The sequence below is a fragment of the Neofelis nebulosa genome, chromosome 3, assembly GCF_028018385.1.
Source record: "Neofelis nebulosa isolate mNeoNeb1 chromosome 3, mNeoNeb1.pri, whole genome shotgun sequence".
Lineage (NCBI taxonomy): Eukaryota > Metazoa > Chordata > Mammalia > Carnivora > Felidae > Neofelis > Neofelis nebulosa.
The window spans coordinates 10,220,486-10,230,442 of record NC_080784.1 but is presented as its reverse complement, the minus strand read 5'-3'; the positions used below and the strand labels follow the sequence as shown (position 1 = coordinate 10,230,442).

Below are 9,957 nucleotides of genomic sequence, written 5' to 3'. Positions count from 1 at the left end.
CACTTCCTAAAAGATTATGCCCTATCATCATCCTTTCCAATTTATAGTACCTTTCAACATTTATCACCATCATGTATACATTGTACTGGTTTATTGGTATGCTTATTGTAAGTCCCCGCCTCCCCAATTAAAACAGAAGCTCATGAGAGAAGATCACTTTACATGGTTTCAATGTTGTATCCCCCCCCCCCAAATTAAAACAACGCCTACCATATAGTAGATGCTTAATCAATACATGGTAGATGAATAATGTACGAACGACAGCCCATCCCATTGAAGATTCAATGGCCAAAAATTTGACGGAAGAAAAAAGGTTACCATTTGGCTTTGAATTTTACGTAGATCTTGTTTTCCAAACCAGAAGAGGCGGCACGTCTTATTTACCACATATTTCAGCTTCCCGTACACCAGAAACCAATTTTGAGCCCTTTGGCTCAAAATATAAGGAAAAAATAATATATAACATAATAAGCCATACACATAAAATTATATAAATCTTCTGGTAGATTCAAGAAACATGTACAGTGGTGGCCTGTCTCTGTACAAATAAAACGGAAAGACTAAATGAATTTGAGTTTCAATATTTATAAATTTGAGTTCTCAATATTTATAACAAAGAGACCATTATTGTGTCACATTGCACACCTTAAAAATTTGAAATCTAAACAATAAATGAGCGAAGGGATATCAGGAATACTTTTCATACAGAAAATGTACTTCTGCCAAGTGGTCATCTAACTTCTGCTACGAGAGTTTTTAGTAATAGAGAAATCACTACATTAAAGTTGAAGCCAATCCCACTATTGGACGGTTATAATGATTAGGAAACTTTTTTTCTTTCATCAAAACTAAATCTGCCTCCTGGTCACTTCACTGCTTTCAGGTTTATTTGGCTACACTAAGTCTAATTGTTTAAAAGAAATGTTTGATATATATGAATATTTTTAACATTTTCATTTAAGCAGAGCTAAATTCTTCACTTTTTTTTCGCATTATATATGGGTTTATATCCTTTTTAACTGTCTAAGTTACCCTCTTTTGAATCTACTAGAATTTGTTAACATCTCTTTAATATTAGATTTCCCAGTATTCACTGAAGTACGTTTTAACAATAGCGTCTAAATTCACTAATCCAATCTGGCACTGAAATGACCACACAACTATAAAAATAGCAAACAGCTGTACCAGTATTGCAAATTAAAGTAGCATGCCATGCACCCTTCAGAAGCTTGAATAAATTTCTTCTGAATTTAAAATAGGTGCTACTAGATAAAAAAAAAAAAAAAAAAAAAAAAAAAGATGTTTCCACTACCTAACTTGGAAATTCTCTTTACTGAAAATGACTGCACAATGTCAAGGGACACAGGTGCTGTCAGATCACATCATTCTACAGGAATGGAGCTGAGATAAATGCAAGATACAGAAAAGTTGGGGAGGTCATTCTTCAGGACACTGACTATTAATTCATATAAACACTATTTGAGTGGCAATACCAGAAAACCTTACAAATACACAATTGCAGGTATGTGGCAAGCGTAATTACAACGCAGGACAGAACCTTTCTAAGGACCAGCTGTGGCTGTCATGCCAATGGAACTCAGTGCTTTATCAATATAGAGAAGACACCCTGTTGAATAAATTCTCACTTCTATAGACTAACCCATAATCCATTGTGTTCTCTCACCTTAGGTCAGCCTATTAGCTCATGGAACTTCTGTCAAACTTATGTCAACCGTCCTGATGGCTTAAGGTCTTAAGTCCTTTAGTAAGACAGATAAACAAATAGAAAGTGAATGGATTGAAAAAAGTCATTCCTTTCTGCTCTTGGGAGAATGGTGGAAAACATAAACATAGAAACAAATGGGTCAATCTAAAAAGCCCTTGAAATTATTTTGGAAACAAGTACTTAAAAACTACTTATAAAAATTATAATGGTTTTATAAGTAAGATGTATCAAAAGGCCAAAAGAGCCATGATTCTCTAGCTATTAAAACCATGTTAAAAGAATTAATAAGTGATAAAATAATATTCATTTGAACCATTTGAAATAACTTAATTCCCCAATCCTTCAAAGATACCTGTCAACAAAAAAATTCAGGATTAAGTCTATGCACATATGTGATAAATCTTAAACTGAGTATTAGAAAATTAAACTTGTCAAAGTATTAAATAAATAGACCATGAACAAGGATTTTTCCAGAGGTATAAAATCATCCAAAATTAAGAAATCTATTCATTTAACTCCATTAACAGGGCAAAAAGAATAACCTAGCTGCAAATATCCAAGAAATATTAAATTTCTAACATATAAGATTTTTAGTTTTTATTAGTATTAAAAATTTTAACTATGAGAGGAAAAAGATAATTTCTTAAGTTTATAAGAATATTTACATGAAATATAAAGCCAAAATCCCACTTAAGCATGTAGGAATAAATACTTTCTTTTAAATTCAGGACAAAACATATAGTTAAATTCACTATCTCAGTTTGCACTGTTTCACATAATTGTTCCAAAAGTGACAAAATGATGCAGTAAGTAACTGAGGAAGAAACAAATATTCATTATTTTCTGACATTACTGTTCACCTGGAAAACACAAATCATCTACTTATCTGTTAAAATTACTAAGACCACTTAGTAAGATTTCTAGATACAAATCAATAGGCAGTAACCAATAATTTAAAGTTACAAAGTGTATTTAAAAAAATAGAATCCATTAACATTAGCAAAGATCAATATGATACGAAAAATCAGCTGAAATATCCACAAACAATATTTTTCAAAAAATACTATATATCTTTATTGAAGGTCAATACAAATTTTGAGTGGATAAATTCAATGATATAAAATTACCCATTCTTTCAAAAACAATCATCAATTTGATGTGTTTTCAATGAAAATACCTATGATTTTTTGGATAGAAATTGTATAAAAATATAGATAAGTATTCAATATAGTGATAAAATTAGCGAAGAAAACTGAGAGAATATAATTGAAAGAGTAATTGCTTCCTAAAGTATTAAGAATTACATAGAATAGATAGATCATTGAAAGATAATTAAATGTCCATAAGATTTCAAGGATTTTTTTTAATTTCAAGGATTTTTTTTAATTTCAAGGATTTTTTTTTAATTTCAAGGATTTTTAAATGTGCTAAATATAGCATTGAGAGACTAAGAGAAAAATTACCAGGTGTACTCACAACTGCAAAGAAAAGATCCCCCCCCCCCCCCCCCCCGAGGTTCCCGAAACCAGCCAGGGCGTGCCTGGTTGTAGTCTGACATAAAGGCAGGAACCAATCAAGTTCTGCTGAATGGTTTAAAATAAAGGCGGGAACCAATCAAGTTCTGCTGAATGGTTTAAAATAAAGGCGGGAACCAATCAAGTTCTGCTGAGCGTTCAAATTTAAATGTTAACCAACAACAGCTCTGTAACCTCTAAAAAAGGTCCCTAACTTGTTTGTGCTGGTCTATAAAAGAAGCTGTAAGATCCTTACTCGGGGCCTCTTAGCGTCACCGGTTTTGTTTTTGTTTGTCTGGCTCTCCTGCGCGGGATCTGTATCGGTGACTGACACGGCCCTGGCGGACGCGCTATAGGGCAGTCGGTCAGGTCCAGTAGGAGACGTCCACTGGCACCCGTCTGGGGCACCTTTTTGGGCCCATCGGAATTTTTCTGTTCAGGTGGCAAACACCCGAAACGCGCTAGCGATCTAAGTGTTGTGTTCTCTATTCTATAATTTTTAAGTGTTAAACTCCTTCTCTTTCACAGGTGACCTGGCCTGGCCCAGCCAGAAATCCTCATAACTTTATTGTTTCTCCTTTTAATCCTTTCCTCCACCTCCAGGATACAGATGGGTCAATCTCAAAGCACTCCTCTTTCTCTCCTCGTTGCTAACTTCAGGGATGTTAAAACCAGAGGACAGAATTTGAGTTTAGACATCCGGCGGGGAAAATTAATAACCCTCTGCCGCTCCGAATGGCCAACCTTCGGCGTTGGATAGCCAACCGAAGGAACTTTCTGCCTCCCTATAATTGCTAAGGTGAAATCAAAGATTTTTCTACCAGGTCGTGAGGGACACCCAGATCAAATTCCCTACATTCTTGTATGGCAGAGTTTAATGGAAAATCCACCCCCTTGATTGGCCCCCTTCCTATCCTCGGGAACGTGTAAGGTCCTTGCCATGCAGCCTGCAGGTCCCCCAAAATCAAGGACGCCAGCCGCGCCCTTGTATCCCATATTGCCCGATAGGACCTACTATCCCTAGACCCTCCACCCTATCATCCCCCTCCCCTCGCACCCCAGGCACTGCCCGCAGCAGCCGCCCCACCAGTCACCCCGCTACTTGCCCCCCTAGGGGAACCGGGAGGATGGGAAGCGGCAGCTGCGCCAGACCCGGGAAGACGGGAAGCGGCAGCTGCGCCGGAACCAGGGGGACGGGAGGCAGCAGCTGCGCCGAGCCCCATTGAAAACGAAACCAACCACGGGGGGCCCAGCCGGCCGAACCCGCAGGCACACCCAGCGTGAGCCAAACCCTCGCCTCTCCGACTCCACTGTGGCCCTACCCCTGCGGGAAATAGGACCCCCCAATGAAACAGGCAACCCCCGACTCCAGTATTGGCCCTTTTCCACTAGTGACCTTTACAACTGGAAAACGCAGAATGCTCGATTCTCTGATAACCCTAAAGATCTAATAGCTCTTTTAGACAGTGTCATGTTCACCCACCAGCCCACCTGGGATGACTGTCAGCAGCTCCTCTGCATCCTCTTCACCACAGAGGAGCGAGAGAGGATCCAATTAGAAGCAAGAAAGCTGGTTCCCGGAGACGACGGTCGGCTGACATCTAACCCTGACCTCATTAATGCGGCTTTCCCCCTAACCAGACCTCCACAGGACCAATGGGACTACAACACGGCAGAAGGTAGGGGAAGGCTACTCATTTATCGCCAGACTCTGATGGCGGGTCTCCGGGCTGCAGCTCGCAAGCCCACCAATTTGGCTAAGGTATATTCAGTCGTACAGGAAAAGGCAGAGTCCAGCTGCTTACTTAGAGAGATTAATGGAAGCCTTTAGGCAGTTTACCCCCATGGATCCAGAAGTCCCTGAGAACCAGGCTGCTGTCGTTATGTCCTTTGTAAATCAAGCAGCTCCTGACATTTAAAAAAAAAAAAAAACTCCAAAGTCTAGAGGATTTAGAAGGTAAACAGATCCAGGATCTGCTCCGTATAGCACAACGGGTCTACAACAACAGGGACGCCCCAGAAGAGAGACAGATCAAAGCCACAGAGAAAATGACTAAAGTCCTGGCCGCTATAGTCCAGAAAGAACAGCCACCCCCAGAAGGCATTCAAACAATACGCCCTCCCGGGCGGCACTTAGATAAAGATCAATGCGCCTATTGTAAAGAAAAAGGCCATTGGATACGAGAATGCCCCAAGAAGAAACAATCCCGCCCCAGCCAAGAGCAATGGCAACCTAAAATAGCCCCCATACTGCTTACCCAAGATACAGAATAGGCAGGATGGGGTTCAGATCCCCTCCCCAAATCTAGGGTAACGTTGCAAGTGGAGGGGACCCCGGTCCAGTTCCTAGTTGATACCAGGGCACAGCACTCAGTTCTGGTCAAGCCCCATGGAAAAGTATCTGAAAACTCATCCTGGGTATAAGGGGCCACTGGAATAAAGAAGTACCCCAGGACAACTCAGAGGACTGTGGACTTAGGAACTGGGAAGGTAACCCACTCCTTCCTGGTCATTCCCGACAGCCCCTGCCCCCTGTTGGGGAGGGATTTGCTTACCAAAATGGGGGCTCAAATTCATTTCCAACCGGGGGGACCCACAGTGACTGACTTCTACAACCAACCCATATCTGTACTCACTGTGAAACTAGAAGATGAATATAGGCTCCATCAGGAACCCACTCCTCTGGGCCAGGGCATCGAGCCCTGGCTTCAACGCTTCCCAGACGCGTGGGCAGAAACGGGTGGTATGGGGTTAGCAAAACATCACCCAGCCCTATTTATAGAGGTCAAGCCTGGGACGGACCCCGTTCGCGTGCGCCAATACCCTATGCCCGCGGAAGCCAAAAATGGCATCACACCGCACATCCGCCGCCTCCTTGACTTCGGGGTCCTACGCACCTGCCACTCAGCATGGAATACCCCCCTGCTGCCCATGTGCAAACCCAACAGCGGGGAATACAGACCAGTGCAGGACCTGAGAGAAGTCAATAAGCGGGTGATGGACATACATCCAACCGTTCCTAACCCCTATACTCTCCTGAGCGCCCTCAGCCCAGAAAAACAATGGTATACTGTTCTGGATCTAAAAGATGCTTTTTTCTGCCTACCACTAGTGCCTAAAAGTCAAGAGCTATTTGCATTCGAGTGGACAGATCCAGACAGGGGCATAAATGGCTAGCTCACTTGGACCAGACTGCCACAAGGATTCAAGAACTCTCTGACCCTGTTCGACGAGGCTCTACACGAAGATTTGAGTACAGACAATAACACCCTAATATAACTCTCCTACAGTACGTTGATGATCTCTTAATAGCTGCCGAGACACCCGAAACCTGCATCCAGGGAACCGAAGGTCTCCTGCGAACTCTGGGAACCTTAGGCTACCGCGCCTCAGCAAAGAAGGCTCAGAGCTGCAAGTCAGAGGTAACTTACCTGGGTTACTTACTGAGAGGGGGGCAACGCTGGCTAATGGATGCCTGGGAGGAGACTGTCCTTCATATTCCCAGACCGCAGACACCACGACAGGTGAGGGAATTCCTAGGGTCGGCTGGGTTCTGCAGACTATGGATACCAGGGTTTGCTGAATTAGCAAAACCTTTATACCAGGCAACAAAAGATCAACAGCCCTTTAGTTGGACAGAAGAAGCTGAACAGGCCTTCCAACAAATTAAAACTACTCTGCTATCAGCACCTGCCCTGGGACTCCCCGATGTCTCCAACCCTTCCACCTATATGTAGATGAAAACCGAAGCATAGCTAAGGCGGTGCTAACTCAGCATTTGGGCCCTTGGTGCAGGCCAGTAGCCTATCTGTCTAAAAAGCTAGATCCAGTGGCCGCCGGATGGCCACCCTGTCTCCAGATGATTGCAGCCACTGCCCTAATGGTAAAGGACGCTGATAAGCCAACCATGGGCCAAGAGCTACAAGTCACCACCCCGCATGCCATCGAGGGCATCCTCAAGCAGCCGCCTGACCGATGACTGAGCAATGCCCGACTCACTCATTACGAGGGACTGCTGTTGAACCCCCTCAGGGTCATCTTCACCCCCCCAACGGCCCTGAACCCAGCATCACTGCTGCCAGACCCAGACATGGGAACCCCACTTCATGACTGTGCCGACATACTGGCTCAAGTTTATGGGGTCTGGGAAGACTTGCAGGCTCAGCCATTATCGGACGCAGACGCCATCTGGTTTACCGATGGAAGCAGCTTCGTTCACCAAGGACAAAGGTATGCGGGGGCAGCCGTGACTTCAGAGTCACAAGGTGGTGTGGGCAGAAGCTCTACCCCCCGGAACCTCGGCTCAGAAGGCTGAGCTAATAGCCTTAACCCAGGCCCTAAAGTTAGGAAAAGACCGCAAGCTAACCGTGTACACTCATAGCCGATATGCCTTTGCCACCGCTCATGTACATGGGGTGATATACAGAGAATGGGGGCTCCTCACAGCTGAAGGGAAAGACATCAGAAATAAAGAAGAGATTCTAGCCCTGCTAGCAGCCTTATGGGAACCCAAAAAGCTAGCGATTGTGCATTGCCCAGGACACCAGAAGACAACCGACCCAATTTCCCGGGACAACAATTTGGCCGATCAGACTGCAAAAAACATAACTCGGCCCCCAGCATAATTGCTGATCCTACAGCTGCCAGACCCCGGACCCCGGGAATTGCCCCCCAGCCCTGAGTATTCATAAAGCGACATTCAATGGATAAGTAAACTTCCTATGACCCGAGTCAAAGATGGCTGGTGGAGAGACTCTAAAAACAGCATTATACTCCCAGATAAACAAGGATGGCAAGTTCTAGAGCGGATCCATCGCAGCACCCACTTAGGTTCCCAGTGAATGTTGGACTTACTGAGACAGACTGGACTAAAAATCAGAAACGTCTCTGATAAGGTCAATCAAGTAGTCACTAAATGTACAGTGTGCCAACTCAACAATGCGAGTAGCAATCCTCAGACAACAGGGGTAAGACAAAGAGGGAGCAGACCGGGGACCTATTGGGAAGTAGATTTCACTGAGGTAAAACCAGGAAAATATGGATATAAGTATTTGCTAGTTTTTGTAGATACCTTTTCAGGATGGACCGAAGCCTTTCCAACCAAGAATGAAACGGCGCAGATTGTAGCCAAAAAGATCCTAGAAGAAATCCTGCCCAGGTATGGTTTTCCAGTAATGATAGGGTCAGACAATGGACCTGCATTCGTCTCTAAGGTAAGTCAGGGACTGGCTTCCATACTTGGGACTGATTGGAAATTACATTGTGCATACCGACCCCAAAGCTCAGGACAGGTAGAGAGAATGAACAGAACCTTAAAGGAGACCCTAACCAAATTGACCATGGAGACTGGCGCTAACTGGGTGGTCCTTCTCCCCTACGCTCTCTGTTCAGGGTGCGTAATTCCCCATACAAACTTGGACTCACACCCTATGAAATAATACATGGTAGACCACCCCCCATCATCCCTAACCTAAAAGATAACCTTGTCAAAGCTGAGAACGATAATAGTCTTGAATTCTTGTTCTCCCTACAAGCCTTGCAGAGGGTCCATGAAGATGTATGGCCCAAATTAAAGGAACTCTATGAGACTGGACCCCCGCCTATTCCACATGAATTCCGGCCAGGGGATTGGGTCCTCGTCAAACGTCATCAGCAGGGAACTCTAGAGCCCAGGTGGAAAGGACCCTTCCAGGTCATCCTGACAACGCCTACTGCCATCAAAATAGACAGAATCGCCACCTGGATCCATTTCGCCCACGTCAAACTAGTGGACCCGTTCTCAGACCTCATCGGACCTTCAAAGACAACCTGGATTGTTGATCAGACTAAGGACAATCCTTTAAAATTGACCCTATGCCACCAACGGACTGAGCTGTAACTATGGTACTTGCCCTTCTCTTGATTGTTCTGCAAATTCTGTCTGTAAATTCAAACTCCCACGACCCCTATAATTTGACATGGGAAATTACTAATTTAGAGACTCATGAAGTCTACAACAAAACCCTAGGAACTGCCCCATTAAATACCTGGTGGCCAGATTTATATTTTAATTTAGAAAAAATTAGTCCATTAAAAGAAATGGAAGGAGGTAAATGGAGGCAACTGCAAAGGAGGGTATCAATAAGCAGAAATGGATTTTATGCATGTCCGGAATTTAGGACGGGGGCGATGAAGCACACATGTGGAGGGTTTGAAAACCTCTATTGCGCAGCCTGGAGTTGTGTCACTTCCAATGATGGGGAATGGAAGTGGGAAGTAAAACCCCAATTTATTGAAATGTCCTATGTCCAACCATGTACCCGCACCAGGTATGATGAAAACTGTAACCTTATTCGTGTAAGATTTACAGAGGAGGGGAAAAAGGACAGGCGGTGGGTCTCAGGACTCACTTGGGGACTCTACTTATATCAATATCCCCTCTTTGGGACTGCCATTCAAATAAAATTAAAAGTCTCCCCTCGTGTACAACCGGTAGGGCCAAATCAGGTATTAGAAAAAAAAGAAAAAAAAGAAAAAAAAGAGATGAGTCTATCCCAGAAGGTATAGACTCCCTATGGAAATTGCTAACAGCAGCGTATGAGGCCTTAAACCGATTGGACCCTGAGGCAACAAGGGCCTGCTGGCTATGTTATGATATAAAACCCCCCTTCTACAAAGCCATAGGTCTAGCTGCTCCTTTTTCACAGTCAGACGAAGAGTCGCCAGCAGCTTGCAAGT

General features: G+C 43.9%; 1 protein-coding gene across 1 annotated transcript; it reads left to right on the top strand.

Moving 5' to 3' along the window:
- Positions 1 to 242: 242 nt before the first annotated feature.
- LOC131506283 (uncharacterized) lies at positions 243 to 9,118 on the top strand. Its single transcript, XM_058719740.1, has 3 exons — positions 243 to 338; positions 4,355 to 4,829; positions 8,775 to 9,118. Exons 1-3 carry the CDS (start codon positions 243 to 245, stop codon positions 9,116 to 9,118), a joined length of 915 nt encoding a protein of 304 aa, XP_058575723.1.
- The last annotated feature ends 839 nt before the right edge of the window (positions 9,119 to 9,957 follow it).

Coding starts and splice junctions, on each gene's coding strand:
- LOC131506283 (XM_058719740.1), top strand. CDS start 243: ATGAATAATGTACGAACGACAGCCCATCCCATTGAAGATTCAATGGCC. Junction 339..4,354: donor CATTTGGCTTTGAATTTTAC/GTAGATCTTGTT, acceptor TTGCCCCCCTAG/GGGAACCGGGAGGATGGGAA. Junction 4,830..8,774: donor GCTGGTTCCCGGAGACGACG/GTCGGCTGACAT, acceptor TCTCCCTACAAG/CCTTGCAGAGGGTCCATGAA.